Source organism: Tachyglossus aculeatus, chromosome 14 (genome assembly GCF_015852505.1).
Source record: "Tachyglossus aculeatus isolate mTacAcu1 chromosome 14, mTacAcu1.pri, whole genome shotgun sequence".
Lineage (NCBI taxonomy): Eukaryota > Metazoa > Chordata > Mammalia > Monotremata > Tachyglossidae > Tachyglossus > Tachyglossus aculeatus.
In genome coordinates, this window is record NC_052079.1 from 13,431,452 (window position 1) to 13,454,595 (window position 23,144).

The 23,144-nt window shown below is 50.0% G+C and overlaps 1 protein-coding gene across 3 annotated transcripts in view; it reads left to right on the plus strand.

The window, feature by feature from the left end:
- NPAS3 (neuronal PAS domain protein 3) overlaps positions 1 to 22,807 on the plus strand; it is a 686,751-nt gene extending 663,944 nt beyond the window's left edge. For all 3 annotated transcript variants that reach the window (XM_038756404.1, XM_038756402.1, XM_038756403.1), the window contains exons 10-12: positions 15,925 to 16,072; positions 20,228 to 20,343; positions 21,390 to 22,807. In XM_038756404.1, coding sequence (XP_038612332.1) covers positions 15,925 to 16,072; positions 20,228 to 20,343; positions 21,390 to 22,732 — 1,607 coding nt within the window. In that variant the 3' untranslated portion in view covers positions 22,733 to 22,807. The remainder of the gene's footprint in view (positions 1 to 15,924; positions 16,073 to 20,227; positions 20,344 to 21,389) is intronic.
- The last annotated feature ends 337 nt before the right edge of the window (positions 22,808 to 23,144 follow it).

Below are 23,144 nucleotides of genomic sequence, written 5' to 3' on the forward strand. Positions count from 1 at the left end.
AGGTCACACAGCATATAAGCATCAGAGCTGGGATTAGAACCCAGGTCCTTCTAACTCCCAAGCAGCGTGGCTCAGTGGAAAGAGCACGGGCTTTGGAGTCAGAGGTCATGGGTTCAAATCCCGGCTCCGTCAACTGTCAGCTGTGTGACTTTGGGCAAGTCACTTCACTTCTCTGTGCCTCAGTTACCTCATCTGTAAAATGGGGATTAAAACTGTGAGCCCCTCCCCCCCCCAACCGGGACAACCTGATCACCTTGTAACCTCCCCAGCGCTTAGAACAGTGCTTTGCACATAATAAGCGCTTAACAAATACCATCATTATTATTATTATTGGCTCCACCATAGCTGTGTGACTTTGGGCAAGTCACTTTAACTTCTCTGTGCCTCAATTCTTTCATCTGTAAAATGGGGATTAAGACTGAGCCTCACAGGGGACAACCTGATTACCTTGTGTCTACCCCCGTGCTTAGAACAGTGCTTGGTACATAGTAAGTGCTTAACAAATACCATCATCATCATTTCCACTAAGCCATGCTGCTTTTTTGGAATCCTAATCAATCCTAATCAGATTTCTTTGAAAACCTGTCACTATAAGCACCTCATGGACAGGGGAGATGCTACCAATTCCTCTGCATTGCACACTTAGTACAGTGTTTTGCACACAGTAAGCATCCAATCCAAGCGCTTAGTACAGTGCTCTGCACATAGTAAGCGCTCAATAAATACGATTGATTGATTGATCCAATAAATACCATTAATTGATTGCCATGTGAGAGTGGTCACTCAGGTTTGGCTAAGAAACAGCTCCCGCCTCTCACACTTGGAGGACCACAACTCTGTAGAAGCAAGTGTCACAGGTCTGCTTTCATCTCACTTCCAGGAGCCAGAAGATAGCAAAAATAACCATAATAATGTGCTATCAGTTAATAATAATTGTGGTGCTGGTTTAAGATCTCACTAAATACCAAGCATTGTACGAAGTGCTGGGGTAGATACAAAATAATCAGGAGGGAGATAAAATAGGAGGAAGAACAGGTATCAAATCCCCATTTTGCAGGTAAGGGGACTGAAATACAGAGAAGTTAAGTGACTTGCCCAAGATCACACAGCCTGTAAATAGCAGCACCAGGATTAGAACCAAGGTCCCATGATTCAATAACTTATCATGTACTGAGCTCTGTGTTAAACACTGGAGTAGGTAAAAGACAATCAGATTAGATGTAGTCCCTGTCCCATGTGGGGCTCACATGGAGAGAGGGAGAACAGGTATTTCATCCCCATTTTACAGATGAGAGAACTGAGGCACAGAGAAGTGAAGTGACTTGCCCAGGGTTGTACAGTAGGCAAGTGGGAGAAACAGGATTAGAACCCAAGTCTTCTGATTCCCAGGTGTGTGGTCTTTCTGCTAGGCTACATTGCTTCTCTGGGATTTCTGACAGGACAGAGATCTCTCTCCCAGTCACTGTGTTCTGTCTTTCCCTGATTTTGTTTTCAAATTTGGTCTGTTCATTTCCTCCTTTGTGTGTCTTCACGAGACAATTCCCATTGACACAGAATATTGCCCGGCAGTTTTGCTGACTGACAGGAAGGTAGTGTCACCCTTTAGCCCCTGCAGACAATTTGCTATTTATGGGTCGATCGGCACCTTACACCCGTGAAAAACAAATCGAATGAGTTGATCATTCCAACAGTAAAATGCACTTCACATATTTAGCTCTCATGCTGTGGAATAACTCTGCAAAGTCAAGTAGCACACAATTAGTAAAACTGTAGGGGGAAAAGGAGTGTTTTGATCCTGAAGAATTTTGATCCTAATCAGATTGAAATTTCCACGCTCTTGTAGTGCTTAATATCTTCAATCACCAAAAAAAATCAAACTGATTCCAATGTCAGGGTTTTTTTCTTTGCAGACTGTGAACTGAAATATAATGCTAAAATATACAAGTGAATCTGGTACAATAAACAGCGGCACCTTTAGTCAGGTCGGGTCTTGATGCCTGTGTGGGAATGACGGCAGCTGTTGAGCAAATTCTCCCCCCGAAGTCAGTCCGGTGGCTCTTGAGGTAGCAAGGGGGAGCTTGTCCAGAGAGAGAGAGCGGTCTTCATGGCTGTGGGAGTCTGTCACCGCCCAGCTCTGGTGGATCAGGAGGAGGGGGCTGCCCCAGTTGTGGAGCACAGGGTCCGCGTTCAGATGCACGTGGGTCAGCATGTTTCCTCCAGTGAGAAGAGCAGTCCCCGTGTTCCACCCGTGAACTGATCGATTTGATTGATTGAACTCCCGCTTTGAGTTGGTGAAACCTGTGGGTGAAAGACAGCTGTTACCTGAGGCCCCCGTAGCCACTCAGACCTGGCCTATTCACCCTGAAGCAGACTTCTCCAGCCTCGAGGGTGGACAGGCCCTGGGGGGCACTGATCCCATGCCCTCCAGGGTGTGTCCTGGGATTGGTTGCTAGTGGAGAGAGAGGACTACCCCCCCCCCCGCCCCCTCCCCCCGCCCTGAGCCATGACTCCCAGCCGTAGGCTCCCGCACTTCCATTTACCTCATTTCAAACATCTCCGCTTCCCTGCAGTGAGGCAGGGGAGCTCTAGACAGAATTGCCCCAGCAACCGCCCCTCTCACACATTGCTCCTGATCACCAAGTGCAATCTCTGAACCCAATTTGACTGTTTAATGCTTTGATAATTAGAATATCCCTGTTCCAGGCTGTGGGCTCCCCATTGTAATTTTTCATTCCTTCCCAGCTCATTTTTTTCCCCACTTGGAGTATCAAAGTAAGTGCTCTGCAAGCCTAGGCAACCCAAGATACATACATACATACATACACACACACACGCACTCTCTCTCTCTCTCTCTCTCTCTCTCTCTCTCTCTCTCTCTCTCTCTCTCCCTCTATCTATCAATCTATCTACTGACAAAATTAAAGGCAAAATCCAAGGCCATCCACTGCATCAAATCAGAAGTTCTCATGTTCAGCTTCTCTGGCACCCCCCTGACCCCATCTTACCTTTCCGCTCCCTTTTCCTGCTGTTCCCCAGCCTCCTTTCTTCGGTCGTCCCAAACTAGTCTCCCACGCTGGCCCCTCGCTCATGTTAAATTACTCTCTTGAGAAGCGGTATTGCCTAGTGGATAAAGCACAGGCCTGGGAAGCAGAAGGACTTTGGTTCTAATCCCGGCTCCACCACTTAATAATAATAATGATGGCATTTGTTAAGTGTTTACTATGTGCAAAGCACTGTTCTAAGCTCTGGGGAGGATACAAGGTAATCAAGGTTGTCCCACGTGGAGCTCACAGTCTTAATCCCCATTTTACAGATGAGGGAACTGAGGCACAGAGAAGTTGTGATGACCAATGTCACTCACACAGCTGACAATTGGCAGAGCTGGGATTTGAACTCATGACCTCTGACTCCCAAGCCCATGCTTTTTCCACTGAGCCACACTGCTTCACTTGTCTGCTGTGTGACCTTGAGCAAGTCGCTTTACTTCTCTGGGCCTCGGTTAGCCCATCTGTAAAGTGGAGATTAAGGCAACAAGGACCGTGTCCAACCTGATTATCTGGTATCTACCCCAGTGCTTGTACTTCCCAAGCGCTTAGTACAGTGCTCTGCACACAGTAAGCGCTCAATAAATACGATTGATTGATTAGTACAGTTCCTGAAACATAATAAGCGCTTAACAGATACCATAAAAAAAGGCCTGGGGCAAATGCAGAGAGATCCCCAAGTACTATTTGAGTTCCCTTCTCTTGGTTAAGCCTTGATCCCTCTGTTTCCAGTAACTTACCCATATAACAAAATGAAATAATAGCCTTGGGAGAGTAAACAGGAGCCACAGTATGATGGTTTTAGACTGGACGGGCATCAGGGAACTTTAAAGAATACAGATGACAGAGCAAAGCAGGCAGCCAGATTTGTCTGTCAATCATCCAGGCTGGAAGTTTCAGGCTTTTAAGAGCTATGGGTGCCGTGAAAGTGCTCGTCTAACTCTGGCAGGCAGCTAGCCAAGTGTACATACCACCAGGGAAGGCTTCAATTTGGGAGGTTTTGCTTCTTTAAGATAATGTTCCAGTCAAAGGAATGCCTAAGTGCAACTAGCAACTATTCATACATTCATTCGATAGAAGTTACCAGGTGTCAACTTTGCCCAGAGCACTGAGCTGAGCACTTGCTATGTGGACAGTGCTCTGCACATAGTAAGCGCTCAATAAATACGATTGATGATGATGATGGACAGTCCCCTACTGGGCCCTTGGAGGATGCAGAGCATCATATTGGATGCCTCTGTGTGTGTGCACAGCACTGTCCTGGATGCCTTCTGTGTAAAGACCACTGTACTGGGCGCCTACTCTGTGCAGACCACGATACTGGGCACCTACTATGTGCAGAATACTGTACTGGGGGCCTACTGTGTACAGAGCATTCTGCTGGAAACCTATTGTGTGCAGAGCACTATAATGAGTGCCAGAGGACTATACTGGGTGCCTACTGTGTGCGAGACAGTATTGGATGTCTTCTGTGTGCAGAAGACTGTAGTGGGGTATCTGCTGAGCAGATCTCTGAACTAATCATTTGGTAGAGCACAACAGGAGTACAAGACAGATCCGGCCTTCACGGAGAGCTGCCCTCCAAGCCCTCTTGACATCAGATAGATTAATTTCCCAAGGAACAGAGCTAAATTTCTTCCCCCACCAAGGGCCGCAGTTCCAGCCACCATGTAACCCCCAGTGCTGATAGCACCCTGTTGCCTGCCTGCTTTGATTGTTTTATATACAAAATGTAGATTGTGCCAGACAGTTTTGGTTAATTTGGACCCCTAGATCTTTATGGGCAACCAAGATCTACGGAGGCAAATCCTTGGCAAGCTTAGTTTGCCTCTCCTCACCAGCTGTTTTGATGACATGATGGGGACTGCCCCATCCTGACCTCTCAGGATCTGGGGACTGACCATGGGGCACTGCCCCTGGGGACCACATCAGCAGCAATGGGGACCACATCAGCAGCAATGGCCCGGTCTGGTCCGAGAGTGCTTGCTTGGCATTAAGAACCTTCACGGCCCTGCACCGTGGCAGGATGGAGAGGAACTGAGGGGCTTCTACCCCTTGAGACCCCCCCACCCAAGTCCCTGCTTTGTTCCACTGAATGAACCTTGATAATCACAAAAAAGAAGATTTGTAATAATCAATTTTGTAGTATTTGTAAAGCACTTATTATGTGGTGAGCCCTGGGGTCTTGTCTTATGCCGTTGAGTCGTTTCCGACCCAAAGCGACATCACGGACACATCTCTCACAGAACGCCCTGCTTACCATCTGCAATCATTTTGGTAGTGTATCCATGGAGCTTTCTTGGTAAAAATACAGAAGTGGTTTACCATTGCCACCTTCCACGCGGTAACCTCAGGTCTCCATCCTCAACTCTCTCCCATGCCCAGCATGGGTGAGTTTTGACTTTTAGCAGCTAGCCTTCCACTCATTAGCCACTGCCCAAGCTAGGAATGGAATGGGTAGGCCTCTGCTTGACACTCCCTCCCATAGCCACGACTGGTAGAGTACTGGAAACTTTCCAGGTGTGACCCTGAGCCCACAGTCCCTGTCCCATGTGGGGTTCACAGCCTAAGTGGGAGGGAGAACAGGTATTGAATTGTCTGCAAGGTCATCATCATCATCATCATCAATCGTATTTATTGAGCACTTACTGTGTGCAGAGCACTGTACTAAGCGCTTGGGAAGTACAAATTGGCAACATATAGAGACAGTCCCTACCCAACAGTGGGCTCACAGTCTAAAAGGGGGAGACAAAACCAAACATACTAACAAAATAAAATAAATAGAATAGATATGTACAAGTAAAATAAATAAATAAATAAATAAATAAATAAATAAATAAATAAATAAATAGAGTAATAAATATGTACAAACATATATACATATATACAGGTGCTGTGGGGAAGGGAAGGAGGTAAGATGGGGGGATGGAGAGGGGGACGAGGGGGAGAGGAAGGAAGTGGAAGTCTGGGAAGGCCTCCTGGAGGAGGTGAGCTCTCAGTAGGGCCTTGAAGGTAGGAAGAGAGCTAGCTTGGCGGATGGGCAGAGGGAGGGCATTCCAGGCCCGGGGGATGACGTGGACCGGTGGTCGATGGCGGGACAGGCGAGAACGAGGTACGGTGAGGAGATTAGCGGCAGAGGAGCGGAGGGTGCAGGGTGGGCTGTAGAAGAAGAAAAGGGAGGTGAGGTAGGAGGGGGCGAGGTGATGGACAGCCTTGAAGCCCAGGGTGAGGAGTTTCTGCCTGATACGCAGATTGATTGGTAGCCACTGTCCTTGTAGACACAGGTCCTTGTCATCAGGTAACATATCTGCCTACTCTTTTGTATTGTATTCTCCCAAGTGCTTAGTACAATACTTGGCATGCAGTGAGCACTCAATAAGCATGGCCTAGTGGCAAGAGCATGGACTTGGGAATCAGAGGGTGTGACTTCTAATCCCAGCTCCGCCATTCGTCTGCTGGGTGACTTTGGACAAGTCACTTAACTTCTCTGTGCCTCAGTTACTTCACCTGTGAAACAGGGATGAAGACTGTGAGCCCCATGACTGTGTCCAACCTAATTACCTTGTATCTACCCCAGTGCTTACAACAGTGCTTGGCACATACTGGCACATGAATACCATAATTATGATTATTAAACACCACTGAATGAACCCCCATTTTAATAATGAGGAAACAGAGGTAAAGAGAAGTTAAATGACTTTCCCAAGGTAGCACAGCAGGCTGGTAGCAGAACCAAGATTAGAACCCAGGTCCCCCAACTCCCAGGTAATAATAATAATAATGATGATGGCATTTGTTAAGCGCTTACTATGTGCAAAGCACTGTTCTAAGCGCTGGGGGGGATACAAGGTGATCAGATTGTCCCACGGGGGGGTCACAATCTTAATCCCCATTTTACAGGTGAGGTAACTGAGGCTCAGAGGAGTTAAGTGACTTGCCCAAGTTCACACAGCAGGTATGTGGCAGAGCCAGGATTCAAACCTATGACCTCTGACTCCCAAGCCTGGGCTCTTTCCACTAAGCCATGCTGCTTCCTGCCTTATCCCATCAGCCTGCATCCTCCTGCTCCCGTTGGGGTTCAGAAGCAGCTCCCACACACCCCCAAGGTTCCCATCGAACCCATAAAGAGGAGATCGCTTTTGCAAAAAATCCGCATCGAGCCAACGCGGTCTCAGTCGATTAAAAGTTTTCTGTGGGATTCGATATTAGCAGTAAATAAAAATCTATCCATCGATGGCGGTGTTGAAAAAAAACCTCTGGTGGGGCTATAAATCATGGAGATGGCAACTGGGCGGTCCCCGTTCATAACATATTAAGGGGAAAATCCATAGATGAGGCATAGTTACTCCTGGCTCCTCCCCAGCTCTCCCCTCCACGAGCTCAGAACTCAGTCTAAGTAGCAAACATCATTAAACCTGACTAAATATCACTCTGCACTTAGATTGTTTTTCAACTAAAAAGCAATCTGCGGGTGCCTGCTATTTAAAACATCTAACGCGCTAATTGCAAAATCTATAGTCAGGCTTCCGAAGGATCGAAGATTTCAGTTGATCCCCTGAGCAGTTACAAATGAAGAAGTGCCTGGGTTTCAAGCACATCCCGTCCGTAACTCGCCAGTGCTGAATGTGGGGCTCTTTTTCCTGTGGGGAAAATGACCTTCCGATCAGCATCAAGGTCTCCAACTTTTCGGCTTAAAGAAACCTTTTCTCGTTTAAAGCCTGCGCCAAATTCATTTCCCTGTAGCCCAGAGTTTTCAAAAGCAGAGGAAAAAGTAATCCAGAATTTAAAGAAAAAAGGGGAAAAAAAATCCCTCTCATTCCAGAACGAAGTTCCCCTGTCAGCCTGCCTTGGGCCTTAGGTAGAGAAGTCGAGATTAAAGAGTCAGTATTCTTTTTCATGTTTCATATGCCGTTTTTGTGAATGTAGAAAGAGAACCGGTGGCTACACAGCTCAGTGTCCAACTGTGGTACTGAGAATGGAGTAGCAGGGTTTGGGGACTGTTTTGGTTTCTCACTGCAGTGAATTAAAAACTGCTCTGCGAGCGGCCAACGGAGGAGCTTTGGCCTCGGCATTGTCCGGCCGTCGATAACGGTGGCCTGGAGGGTGGCTGGGCGGCAGATGCAGGAGCCCACATTTCCCGGGACGACACTGGGCCTCTTTGTGTGACTGCGCGAAGTGGGAGCCTCAGATGAGCTCATCATTTCCAATTTATTCCAGGCTTACCTGAATGCTCCATGGACTGGGCGGCTTTGTAATCCGTCCCCCAGCCACTCAAATGCCCTTTTGTACGTCGCTTCGCTAAAAGGCTCCTTTTGATCTAAGTCTTCCTCATCTCTCCAAACTGAATCAGGCCACTTCCTTCTCTTGGAAACACAAGTCTCTATTGAGAATCCTTGGCTTGGGTTTCTCGGCCCAGCCAAACAGGAAGGGGCCGTGTTCCCTTTCTCCCCCGAATTTCTGAAGACAGACTTGTGCCGATTGGGCTTCCCCGAGGAACCGAATGACGTTCCTGCCGCAAGCACCCACTTTCTTTCTGGGGGTCTCGACTTAACGGTGTTGTTGCCTCAGCGTTCCCAAGGAAACTGTGCACGGAGCCATACATTTGTCAATAAAACAATGCTATTTATTGGTGCTTATTGTGTGCAGAGCCCTGGACTAAGTGCTTGGGAGAGCACAGTACAACAGAGTTGGTAGACGCTCTAAAGGGGGAGACAGACATTAGTGTAAATTATGGCTATGTGCACAGGTGCTGTGGGCCTGAAGGTGGGGTGAATATCGAGTGCTTAAAAGGTACAGATCCAAGCGCATGGAAGATGTAGAAGGGAGAGGGAGTAGGAGAAATGAGAGCTTAGTTGGGGAAGGCCTCTTGGAGTTGTGAGCTTAGTAAGACTTTGAAGGTGGGGAGAGTGGTAGTCTGTTGTACATGAAGGGGGAAGGAGTTCCAGACCAGAGGGAGGAGGTGGGCAAGGGGTCGATGGTGAGGTAGACGTGATCAAAGTGAAATGAGTAGGTTGGCATTAGAGGAGCAAAGTGAACATGTTGGATTGTAGAAGGAAATCAGTGAGGGAAACTAGGAAAGGGCAAGGTGATTGAATGTTTTCATTACCTTATATAATAATAACAATGATGGTATTTGTTAAGCACTTACTATGTACAAAGCACTGTTCTAAGCTATATCAGAGTCCTTCCCTCTCCCCATCAAGCAGGAACTCATTACCCTATCTCAGAGTCCATCCCTCTCCCCTTCAAGCAGGAACTCCTGACTTGGCTTTAAGGACTCAGCCAGCTTTCTGCCCACTCACTTATCCTCACTCCTCTCCCACTATACCCCAGCTCGCAGGCTTCGCTTCTCTCAAGCCTTCCTACTCACTGAGCCTTATTCTCTTCTCCCTCATCACTGATCTCTTGCTTGAGCCCTCCCTTCGACCCGGAAGTCCCTTCCCCATCACATCCAGCAGACCGCTCCACTCCCCATGTTTGAGGCCCTTCTGAAGTTACATCTCCTCCAGTAGACCTTCCCTAATTGATCTGTCATCTTCCCCCTGCCTATTTTCCCAAGCTCTAGCCAGTTCAGCTCTTCCACAGCACCTGAGCTACCTCCACCCCGACCAAAAGCAGTTGTGTACATATCTTTAAACTCTATTGCTTCTGCCTACTTGTAATTTATTTTAGAGTCTGTGGGGAGTCTAAATCGTAAACTCTGTGAGGGTGGGGATCGTATCTACTAACACTACTGTACTCTCCAAGCACTTAGTACAGTGCTCTGCTCAGAGTAAGCCTTCAATAAATACTGTTGATTCCCTTAGGTTGGGAAAAGGCCCAGGAATAAAAGCTAATTCAGATTCAGTCTGGTCTACAGGGGGTTCACCATCTGAATAAGGCAAGAGTGGGAATTGGAAAGAAGAACTTGATGAATCAAAAATTGTTTCTCATCGTGATATTTATTAAAGCATTCCCCGAATGTCAAGCACTGTGCCAAACCAATAAATTCCCAAAAGAGGAACAACAATAATTACGGCAGCACGTTCTGCTCACAGTACAGTTTTCAGGCTCCTCACTGTTTCTGGCAGGGTTGTCCCCAGTCCTGCATATAACTTGTGGTATTTGTTAAGTGCTTACTATGGGCCGAGTGCTAGGGGTAAGTACAAGAAGCAGCATGGCCTAGAGGAAAGAGAATGATCTTGGGAATCATAGGACCTGGGTTCTAATCCAGACTCTGCCAGTTGCTTGCCGTGTGATACTGGGCAGGTCACTTTTCTATACCTCAGTTTCCTCAACTGTAAAATGGGGATTATTAAATACCTTTTCTCCGTCCTACTTATACTGTGAGCCCCTTATGTGACAGTGACTGTGTCCAATCTGATTAACTTGTATCTACCCCAGCGTTTAGAGCAGGGCTTGACACATAGTAAATGCTTAACAAGTACCATAATAATAATAAGTAATTATACAATATGTGGCTGATGGGGCATAGTGCCTGTCCTGCATGGATGATGAAACAGCAGCAGCATCAGGGCCTAATGGATAGAGCACAGGCCTGGGAATCAGAAGGACCTGGCTTCTAGTCCTGCCTCTGCCACTTGTCTGCTGGATGACCTTGGGCAAGTCACTTAATCAATCAATCAATCATATTTATTGAGCGCTGTGTGTAGAGCACTGTACTAAGCGCTTGGGAAGTACAAGTTGGCAACATATAGAGACAGTCCCTACCCAACAGTGGGCTCACAGTCTTTAAGTTCTCTGTGCTTCAGTTACCTCATCTGTAAAATGGGGATTACAAGTGTGAGCCCCATGTGGGACACAGACCGTGTCCAACCTGATTAGCTTGTATCTACCACGGCGCTTAGAACAGGGCCTGACACATAGTAAGTGCTTAAGAAATACCATAAAGAAAGGCATAGAGCAGTGCAGTGACTTGCCCAAAGTCACACAGCAGGCGAGTGGCCAGTCTCAACTTTCCCCTTGTTCTCAAAGTGTTACAGGTTGTGCTATAGTGCAGCTTCTTCTGCCTCCTCTAACGCTCCAGTGGGGCCGGTCTGACCACCCCCACGGGCAGGCAGGGAGAGGGTGACACCACTCTGAGGGGGCCCCAGGCCCACTTTCGGTTTGCAAGAAGTGAGGTTTCTCTGACTGAAGTTGAGGCTCTGGCAGTTGCCTGCCACGTTCTGGCGCGGGTTTCTGCTAGGGAGGGTCCTCCGGGGGCAGGATGCCTCCTGCATTCTCCCTGCACACCCCACCTCCCTCCCCTTTGAGGTCAAACCTCAGAAAAGAGGATTAACCTCAGCCAAGGGATCAAAGAGAGGAGGCAGAGTTTGGCCAGCTTTCCTGCTCCCGTTTAGAGGTTGAACTAGAGCTCTGTTATGCGCTGGCCCCAGGGTGGCTTCTGTTTGAGCCAGGTGGGGGCCACCCAGGCTCAGAGTGTGAGTGTGAGAGAGTGTGTGTGTGTGTCGGTGGTGGGTGGGGTGGAGGAAGGGCTGGGGGTTGGTGTTCTGGCCTCTTGCTGGCAGAAATAGTCCGGTTTTATGAGAAAAAAGAACAGCTTCGCCGACTCTCTCAGGGCCCGCTATCTGATTTCCCCGACTCCCAGGCTTCCCAGCCTCGGAAATCCAACTTCCCAGGGCTAGCGGGCCTGGCCAGGACAGACCCCATTCCATCCGAAAAGCTCATTGAGGTGGTTTTTCTGGACTCTTGAATGCTGGGGACCAGGCCACCCGGTCTGGGTCCACCAGGATGTGCCCAAGTTGAAAGCCCAGGGGCTCTTTCTGAATGATCTGGGGTGCAGGAGGGCATTATCAGACACACTGGATTCTGGGGGTTGAAAATTTGGAGAAAGACAAGCCCAGAGATTGTTGGGGAGCTTTTTTCCGCCGACCGGGCCCTCTAATAGTTTCTGTGCATCAGGCCCAGAAGAAGAAAGATCCATCTTTCCCCTATAGAATAACCAGAAATCAACCAATCTGTGGTATTTATAAGTGTCGAGCACTGTACCAACTGCCTGGGAGAGTACAGTATAGTCACGATGCCTGCTGTCAGGGAGTTTACAATCTAGTGGAGTCAAGCACACGAGCCATCCAGCCCAAGACTGTGTATTAGACAGGGACCCTAGGTCACTGTGAGATGGATGGGCACCCTCCTTGAGTCCCCACCCTGCCCATCCAATGCTTCCCTCCCCATCCCTAAATCAGCTTCTAGTGCCCAGCCTGGACCAGAACCTGCTAGTGCTTTTCACCAGCCGTTTCCTGTGGGAACAGATTCCAGATATGGTGGGTCGGGGAAGCAGTGTTTCCTTTTGTTTGCTCTGCCACCATCAGACTACAGCAGGGTGCTCCCTTGTCATTCTTGTCCTCTTACTGTGGGGCTAGATGAACCACAATTCCGGGGTCACCTCATCTATGCCCTTCAAGGTTCTGCCATTCCAAACTCCGGTAGGCCGGTTTGTGCTCCAGGCCCTGACTGAGATGCCCCGCTATTCCTCTATTCGGATGGGGGTGGGAGTGGGGGAGGGCACACGCCTCTCACGTTGAACACTGCCATTCTTCTCCCCAACTTTGTTCTTCAGTCGAAATTAGCAGGGAACAAAGTTGAGGGGACTTTTTTTTTAATTGGCAGTTTTAAAATGCTTACTAGAGAAGCAGCATGGCATAGTGAATAGAGAATGAGCCTAGAGAAGCAGCGTGGCTCAATGGAAAGAGCACAGGCTTTGGAGTCAGAGGTCATGAGTTCAAACCCCAGCTCCACCAATTGTCAGCTGTGTGACTTTGGGCAAGTCACTTCACTTCTCTGGGCCTCAGTTACCTCATCTGTAAAGTGGGGATTAAGACTGTGAGCCCCCTGTGGGACAATCTGATCACCTTATAACCTCCCCAGCACTTAGAACAGTGCTTTGCACATAATAAGTGCTTAATAAATGCCATTATTATTATTATTATTATTATTATTATTATTATTATTATTTATTGAGGGCTTACTGTGTGCAGACCACTGAACTATAAGCCCTTTCCAGCCCACATCCCGGACAGGGGCACTTCCAGGGCTTTGTGAAGGGAACTGGGGGAAACGCAGAAGGTTTCGAGAGGCTTGGGGGTGTTTGTGGGGAAAGTGGGAGTGTGTGTGCGCGAGTGATCCGTTTACAGAGGTGAGGATTTGAAGGCTTAGCTATCCGCTGGTGTCTTCTCGACACCTTTGAAGGATTCTCGGAAACAACAATAACAATGATGGTATTTGTTAAGCGCTTACTATGTGCAAAGCAATGTTCTAAGCACTGGGGAGTTTACAAGGTAATCATGTTGTCCCACAGGGGGATCACAGTTTTAATCCCCATTTTCCAGATGAGGTAACTGAGGCACAGAGAAGTGAAGTGACTTGCCCAAAGTCACACAGCTGACAGTTGGCGGAGCTGGGATTCGAACCCATGACCTCTGACTCCAAAGCCCGGGCTCTTTCCACTGAGCCACGCTGCTTCTCTAAGAGTGCTGGTGGTGCAAAACACTATTCTCCTCTAAAGTGACTCCTTCCTTTAACACTCCGCCCCCCCCCCCAAAAAAAAAATCAAAATGTACTTCATGAAACTATTGTATAGGAAGCACTTATTAGCCATAATTAAATGGACAATATGAATTTACTACGTCTTTAGGACTCTGGCTTGTTCTGGTTTCGAGCAAGATGATTAATGCAAATACATATTACTTGAGATAACCATTTAGCAGCTAATTTAGCCAAATTTATTACAGCAGTTAGAGGTTTTTCATTTTAGCAGACGGGAGACAAGGACATGCCAAAAGCGGGCGGCCAAGCTGAGCGCACACTGCCCTCTAGTGGCCCAATGGGACCCAGGCCCGCGCCCTACATCAATCAATCAATCAATCAATCAATCGTATTGATTGAGCGCTTACTGTGTGCAGAGCACTGTACTAAGCGCTTGGGAAGTACAAGTTGGCGACATCTAGAGACGGTCCCTACCCAACAGCGGGCTCACAGTCTAGAGGGGGGAGACGGAGAACAAAGCCAAACATATTAACAAAATAAAATAAATAGAATAGATATGTACAAGTAAAATAAATAGAGTAATAAATATGTACAAACATATATACATATATACAGGTGCTGTGGGGAAGGGAAGGAGGTAAGACGAGGGGGAGAGAGGGAGAGGGGGCAGCCAACGCTCCCCTAAATTCTCCGTGTGTCCCCTCAATGATAATGGCATTTATTAAGCGCTTACTATGGGCCAAACACTGTTCCAAGCGATGGGGGAGGTACAAGCAGCATGGCTCAGTGGAAAGAGTCCGGGCTAAAATGTGCAGCGTGGATCAATCAATCGTATTGATTGAGCGCTTACTGTGTGCAGAGCACTGGACTTAAGCGCTTGGCAAGTACAACTCGGCAACATATAGAGACAGTCCCTACCCAACAGTGGGCTCACAGTCTAGAAGATACAGTAAGCGCTCAATAATAATAATAATATTGGCATTTATTAAGCGCTTACTATGTGCAGAGCACTATGATTGAATGCATGAATGAATTTCCCCGGGACCCTCTTCACGTGGCTCAGTGGAAAGAGCCCGGGCTTTGGAGTCAGAGGTCATGGGTTCAAATCCCAGCTCCGCCACTTGTCAGCTGGGTGACTTTGGGCAAGTCACTTCACTTCCCTGTGCCTCAGTTACCTCACCTGGAAAATGGGGATTGTCTGTGAGCCCCACGTGGGACAACTTGATTACCTTGTCTCTACCCCAGCGCTTAGAACAGTGCTTTGCACAGAGTAAGCGCTTAATAAATGCCATTATCATCATCCGAGGAGAAGCACCATGGCTCAGTGGAAAGAGCCCGGGCTTTGGAGTCAGAGGTCTTGGGTTCAAATCCCAGCTCCGCCAATTGTCGGCTGGGTGACTTTGAGCAAGTCGCTTCACTTCTCTGGGCCTCAGTTCCCTCATCTGTAAAATGGGGGTGAAGACTGTGAGCCCCCTGTGGGACAACCTGATCACCTTGTAACCTCCCCAGTGCTTAGAACAGTGCTTTGCACATAGTAAGCGATTAGTAAATGCCATTATTATTATTATTATGCCAGCGTGCAGCCTCAGGAGGGCTGAGGTGCCAACCTTGATCCATTGCATTGGGGCTAAAGAATAATGTTTAGCCCTTGAGGTGCAGCTCAGCTTCCCAAGCAATGGAAGGACCCTGTTGGCCACCCCCGCCTCTTTCCCATCGTCCCCGTATCGGGGACTGGAGCTTCCACCCTATGCGGGCAGTGCCCTTGCCCCAGTGGTCAGTTGGTGGGGGGAGGTCTGTGAAGCCCACTGGAACCAGATTTGGTTCCCCCCACCCCTTCCCCTCTGCTGACCAGAGGGGATTTAGTTCATCCGAGAGCTATCAATTCTGTTTGACAAGATCAAAGGGAACAGATGTGTTGAGAAGCAGAGAGAGGATCAAAGAGCCGGGACGGAACAGCCTTCCCAAACCTTTCCCATCCCCGGAATCTCAACGAGGCCTACCTAGGCTGACGCATGAATTCATCACGTACAAATTTGCCTCTCTTAGCGCTTGACATCAGGACCATTGAAAGTGTCCACATAGCATTAGGTGTTTTGTGAGCCAAGAAGATCCGTAGTCTTTTCGCTCTTCTGCTCACACTAGAGCTGCCAAAACCAGAATAAAAACCGAGCCAGGAAAGGCGGTAACCTGCAGCAGCTGAGCAGGTGCTCCGGTGAATGGTCGATTTCGTTGGTCGCCCGAATGGCACTCGCCATTACGCATGATGAAGGAGTTGGGGGGTGGGCAGAGGAGGACTCCACTCATCTCAAGGCTTGGGGGGTTTACGGAGATGAGAGTCGTTTGGTGCCCATGCTGTATTCACCCAATGCCTTCCCTTCTTCCCATGTCTATGCAGTGCTGAATAAGGGGCAGTGTGTAACCAAGTACTACCGCTGGATGCAGAAGAACGGAGGCTATATTTGGATCCAGTCTAGTGCCACCATAGCTATTAATGCCAAGAATGCCAATGAAAAGAATATCATCTGGGTCAATTATCTTCTTAGGTAAGTTGTCAAGTGGATTCTGTCATTTCCATTTCCACCTCTGTTTCTTACGGGTTAGGGAGAGGAGGAGGAGGAGAAGGGGGGGAACAACCCTCCCTCTGGGGCTCTCAGGGCTCGGAGGATGCATAGGTGAGAAGCAGCATAGCCTAGTGGAAAGAACACCGTCCTGGAAGTCAAAGAACCTGGATTCTAATCCTGGCCCCACCACTTGCCTGATGTTTGACCTCGGACAAGTCACTTAACTTCTCTGTAACTCCGTTTCCTCATCAGTAAAATGGGGATTTAATACTTGTTCACGCACCCTCTTATACTGTGAGACCCAAATAGGACAGGGACTGGATCTGACCTGATTGTCTCGTATCTCTCCAGAGTTGAGGACGGTGTTTGGCACCCGACTAGGGCTTAACAAATACCACAGTTATTATTTATTATAATACGTGCTGACTGCCAAACTGTTCCTGGTGAAAATGAGATATTGATCCCGGAAAGTGAGGGATCAGGTTGTAGCTGAAGGAGCTCTTCTAGATCAGCTTTGAGAATCAACTACAAAAAGTTATTAACGCTCAAATACTGGCCCATGTCCCAGCCCCTCCTTTCCTTCACCCCCACCTCTTCCTCCTGGCCTCCATTTTGCTGAACTCCAATGCACATAAGCACCCTCAGCAAGCTACCCACAGAGTCCCCACCCCACATAGATTTCCATGAAAAACAATAATAATAATAATAATAGTGGCATTTTTTAAGTGCTTACTAAGTTCAAAGCACTGTTCTAAGTGCTGGGGAGGTTACAAGGTGATAAGGTTGTCCCACTGGGGGCTCACAGTCTTAATCCCCATTTTACAGATGAGGTTACTGAGGCACAGAGAAGTGAGGTGACTTGCCCAAAGTCACACAGCTAATTGGCAGAGCTGGGATTTGAACCCATGACCTCTGACTCCAAAGCCCAGGCTCTTTCCACTGAGCCACACTGCCTCTCCAAGTGAAAAGAGTGAAACAAGTGAAAGAGGAAGGACAAATGAAGAGGCTCAGGGGTCTGTTTCTCTTTTAGTACTCACTCAGTATTTTGGAGCTTAGTACAGTGCTCTGTACACAGTAAGTGCTCAATAAGTACGACTGAATGAACAATTGAATGAGTGGATCTGTGGGCTGGCGCCTACTTTCATCCAAACTTGGGCAGGTGACAGGCTTGGGAGTCAGAGGTCATGGGTTCTAATCCTGGCTGGGCCATTTGTCAGCTGTGTGACTTTGGGCAAGTCACTTCACTCCTTTGTGCCTCAGTTACTTCATCTGTAAAAATGGGGATTAAAACTGTGAGCCCCACGTGGTACAACCTGATTACCTTGTAACTACCCCAGTGCTTAGAACAGTGTTTACATATAGTAAGTGCTTAACAAATATAATCATTATTATTAAGCGCTTAGTACAGTGCTCTGCACACAGTAAGCGCTCAATAAATATGATTGATTGATTGACTAGCTGCCTTTACAAGACACAGGCCTCTGGGCTCACCTCCTTTCTGGCTATTCTGCCCTGATCTAGAGTCTTTATCCACGATGAGCTGTGGCTAAACCTAACTGGGTAAAGGGACCATCTTTCTGTGTGCTACCCTCCAACCCCTTGCCTTCATCCAGGTCATAAGGGGATAAAGTCAGAGGCAGAGAAGCGGCGTGGCCTAATGGATAGTGCACAACCCTGGGAGTCAGGAGGACCTAGATTCTAATCCCGGTTCGGCCACTTGTCACCTGTGTGTCCTTGAGCAAGTCAGTTCACTTCTCTGTGCCTCAATTACCTCATCTGTAAAACGGGGATTAAGACTGTGAGCCACATCAGACAAGAACTATGTCCAACCTGATAAGCGTGTATGTACCCCAGCAGTTAGAACAGTGATGATGATGATGATGATGGCATTTGTTAAGCGCTTACTATGTGCGAAGCACTGTTCTAAACGCTGGAGAGGATACAAGGTGATCAGGTTGCCCCATGTGGGGCTTCACAGTCTTAATCCCCATTTTACAGATGAGGTGACTGAGACACAGAGAAGTTAAGTGACTTGCCCAAAGTCACTCAGCTGACAAGTGGCAGATGCGGGATTAGAACCTATGACCTCTGGCTCCCAAGCCCGGGCTCTTTCCATTGAGCCACGCTGCAGGGCCTGGCAAGGCCTGAACTAATACCTTAAAAAAGAAGAAGAGAGTCATTGCCATGTTCAGGAAATCTTCTCTGACAAGCCTGCTGGTGTCCCTCACCCCTTCTGGAAAGGTTCATGGCCCAAAAGGTCTGCATTTGACTGGTGATTTTAACAGGGTGTAGCTGAGCTCCACTCTCCCTCACCCCTGCTCCCTTCCACCCCTCTGACCACATTTGGTGATTTGGCCAAGCCAAACCAGTGAACCAGGCCTGGTCTTGTAGGTTGAACCACTGGCATGTTTTAAGTACTGCGTCAGCCTCCTCCCGGATCTTCTTGCCTCCCACCTCTCCCATCTCTGAAACATCACTCTGCACACATCAGAAACCTTCATTGGCTACCCATTTCTCCCCACATCAAGATGAAACTCCTGGCTTTGAAATACTTCACCAGCTCTCTTTTTACTTACCCATTCTCTTCCCCGACTATACTTCACTCCACTCCACCCTTTGTTCCACTCCAGCTTTGTTCCACTCACTTTCCCTCATTCTCATCTCACTCACCTAGCTCGTGCCCTTCCTTCTCCTGGAACTCTCCTGTCTTCAAATCTGCTAGACCACAGCTCTCCCCATATTCAGAGCCCTTATGAAATCTCACCTCTGAAGAGAAGCGTTCCTTAATTGATTTTTCTTCTCGGCTTAATGTCTTCCTCCCAAACACCTCCTCAGCACTTTTGCATCACTTGTACACTCATTACCACCACCATCCAATATGCCATCTGTCAATCCTCCTCCTATTCCTATCTGAAAAGTATTTTGTGGCTCTTTCCCTGATAGGTTGTAAACTCTTTGAAGGCAGTGATCATAATAATAATTTTGGTATTTTTAAGTACCGGGGTAAATAAAAGATAATCAAGGTGGACCCTGAGCCCTTGCCCAGATAGGGCTCACAGTCTTAGGAGAAGGGAGAACTGCTATTGAATCTCCATTTTACAGATGATCGATCAATCATTCAATCACATTTATTGAATGTTTACTGTGTGCAGAGCACTGTACTAAGCACTTGGAGAGCACAGTTCGAGTTGGTAAACACATTCCCTACTCACAACAAGCTTACAGTCTAGAGGGAGAGACAGACATTAATAGAAATAAACAAATTACAGATATGTACGTAAGTGCTGTGGGGCTGAGTTGAGGGGGAGGAGGGGAATAAAGGGAGCAAATCTGGACAACGCAGAAGGGAGTGGGAGAAAGGGAATGAGGGCTTAATCAGGGAGGGCCCCTTGAAGGAGATGTGCCTTCAATAAAGCGTTGAAGGTGGGGAAAGGAACTGAGGCCCAAAGAAGTGTGACTTGACCAGGGTGACACAGCAGGCAATGGTGGAGCCATGTTTAGAACCCAGGTCCTCTGACGCACAGGCCGGTGGGCAGGGAATGTGTCTGTTATATTGTACTCTCTCAAGTGCTTAGTACAGTGCTCTACACACAGTAAGTGCTCAGTGAATACAATTGACTGAGTGAGTTTCTATTTGGCCCCATTGGGTTAAACACAGGTTGTAGGTCATGCGGTGGTCCGGGCAGATAGGTCTGCCAGCCTGTGCTCACCCCAGGGTCCTGGCTGCAGTCAAACTTCTCTCCATCAGGCCCCCAGGGGAGGCATCATAGGAGCGGAAGAAGCAGGGATCAGAGTGCGTGTGTGACAGGCTAGGGCCTAACTATAGATCAGCTTGTGCCTCCTCCCCACAGCTCAGTGCCCAAATCCCGCAGGCTGCGACGGAACCCAAACTATTGCAAAGCCAACTTCTCAAAGATTGTTTTTTGGTGCTCACTGATGGCACTGTGGGTGCTGGGGGGCAGGTGCGAAGAGGGAGGGGAAAAAACCCCGGCCTCCGGTCTCTTGTGGAGATTGTCAGCTCCTTGCGGACAGAGAGCGTGTTTGCTGTCCTCTCCCAAGCAGTGCAGTGCTCTGCCCACAGTGAGTTCTCACTACTGTTGCTTGATTGACTGGCCCTCACTCCCGCTGTCTCCGCAGCAATCCAGAGTACAAGGACACACCCATGGACATCGCACAGCTCCCTCACCTGCCGGAGAAGACCTCGGAATCCTCGGAGACCTCTGATTCAGAGTCCGACTCAAAAGACAACTCGGGTAAGGCGTTGACACGACCTGCTTTCCCCACCTCCTGCACCTGGGGGTTTCCCACGCTTAGGGTCCCCCGGGGGGCCAGGGCCGGATCGATCCAGCCGGCAGTGACGTCTCTGTAACCGGGGCTGAGATGGGGGTCCCCTCCACCCCTACCCTAGGCAGCTGGGCCTTCCTAAAAGGCGTGCGTTCAGCTGGTCACTAACAGACTTGCCTTGTGCTGACGGATGGCAGATAACGCACAGCCCCCCATGCTTAGGACGCTTAAGTCAGACAAGCTCATGACTTCCCCATCAAGAGAAGCCCGTCCTGTCAGCCCCTGCTGAGGAAGCCCAGATTTCCAGTTCCAAGCATCACATCAATTCCCGGGAGCCCTCCAAGAGCAAGGAGGATGACCGAGCCTTGCCCCTAGTGGACCGGGGTCCTGGTGGGAAGAACTGCCTCTGGGCAGTGGGGGACTCTTCTAAACCAAAAGTACCCCAAACCCTGGGGAATCGTGCACCTCAGCTCGGTGCTGTTTCATGAGGTGACCAAGCTGGGTGGGGAGACGTCTCGGCCTGGCAACGTACTGAGATGAGTGCGACATAGTGAGTCTAAAGACTGGGAGAGAAGGGAGCAGGTGTAGAGGTCAAGTGGGGTGGGAATTTTATTATGGCCCCCATATTTCAACCACGAGACAGCAGATGGTCTCTTGCAGGCAGGACCCTGAGCCCAGTTTCCACTACCAAGTGTGTAAGCGAATGAATGCTCACCTTAAGGGGCATTCAAGGAGTTACCATCACATCTCCCAGGGCCTCACGGGGGGCTTGGGTTGGGGTTGTTCAGTCTGCAGGCTCCTGCGACTGCTCGTGGACCTGCACGCCTCCAGGACTCCTGGGATGCTGACCCGTGACTCCTGTTCCCTGCCTTTCCCGCACCCTGTTCCCCATCTATGGCTCTCCCTTGTCTTCCCACTCTTCCTTCTTTTGCCCAACCTTACCTTTCCCTTTGTCTCTCCCCGCCCTCCTGCCTTGCCTCCCCGTCACCTTCCCCCATTCCTCTCCCTTCCGCAGAGGACAATGGGAACTCCAAGTCGGACGAGAAGGGGAACCAGTCGGAGAACAGCGAGGATCCCGAGCCGGACCGGAAGAAGTCGGGGCACCCGTCGGACAACGAGATGAACTGCAATGACGACGGCAACAGCTCGAGCAACCAGGACAGCCGGGACAGCGACGACAGCTTCGAGAACTCGGACTTTGAGCACCAGAAGGCGGCGGCGGCGGCGGCAGAGGCGGGTGGCTTCGGCCCACTGGGGGCCATGCAGATCAAGGTGGAGCGCTACGTGGAGAGCGAGGCGGACCTGCAGCTGCAGCCCTGCGAGTCGCTCACCTCCGACAGCGCCAAGGACTCGGACAGCGCGGCCGAGGCGGGCCCCCAGGCCTCCAGCAAGCACCAGAAGAGGAAGAAGAGGAGGAAAAAGCAGAAGGCCGGCAGCCTGGCCCGGCGCCGCCTGTCCAGCGCCTCGAGCCCCGGCGGCCTGGATTCGGCCCTGGGGGACCCGGCCCCGCCGGCCCGGCTGCTCCCCTCGCCCGGCGGTGCCTCCTCGGGGCTGAAGATCAAGACGGAGATCTCGGAGCCCATCAACTTCGACAACGACAGCAGCATCTGGAACTACCCGCCCAATCGCGAGATCTCCCGGAACGAGTCGCCCTTCAGTATGACCAAGCCCCCCGGCGCCGACCACTTCCCCTCCCCACAGGCCGGCGCCGGCTCCAGTTTACACGTGGCCATCCCCGACTCGGTCCTCACCCCGCCCGGGGCCGACCCTACGGCCGCCGGCCGCAAGGCCCAGTTTGGCGCCCCGTCGGCCCCGGGTCCCGGGGCCTCCGACCCTCTGTCGCCCCCGCTCTCGGCCTCCCCCCGGGACAAGCACGCGGGGGCCCCCAGCGCCTCCAACTCTTTGTTGTACACTGGGGAGCTGGAGGCCCTGCAGCGGCTGCAGGCGGGCAACGTGGTGCTCCCTCTCGTCCACCGGGTCACCGGGACCCTGGCGGCCACTGGCAGCGCCGCCCAGAGGGTCTACACCACTGGCACCATCCGCTACGCCCCTGCGGAAGTGACTCTGGCCATGCAGGGAAACCTCCTCCCCAACGCCCACGCGGTCAACTTTGTCGACGTGAACGGCCCCAGCTTCGGGCTGGACCCCAAAACGCCCATGGAGATGCTCTACCACCACGTCCACCGACTCAACATGTCGGCGGGGCCGTTCGGGGGCACGGTCAGCGGGGCCAGCCTGACCCAAATGCCCACGGGCAACGTGTTCACGACGGCCGAGGGACTCTTCTCCACGCTCCCCTTCCCCGTGTACAGCAACGGCATCCATGCCGCACAGACTCTGGAGCCCAAGGAGGATTGAGTGGCGGCGACCGCGTGGCTGTGTTCGGCGTTCCGCCCCGAGGCCTGGACGCTGTTTTCCTTTAGCCCTCTTAATTCTAGCACTTTGAATTTGAGCAGGTCAGCTTAGTCTCGTGACAACGTCGGTCCCGTTCCGCCCCCACCCACCCCCATGTCCGTCCCTCCCCCGGCCATCCTCCCTCCCTTCCTCCCCCCAACCCCGACCCCCGGCGTCCTCTTTAACTTGACTTCTTATTCTTTCACATGTAAAGATATTTTTATTTTGGCCTTGAGAGGGTCAGGGCGCCAGGTGCCTGCCGTTTTGCCCTCTTCTGCGATGGGTCTTGTTTCCTTGGCAGCTCTTCTGAGATGCCTTTCACGAGGGGTGGTACCCGCCTCTGCCATAGAATGCTCGGTGTCGTGGTAAAGAGATT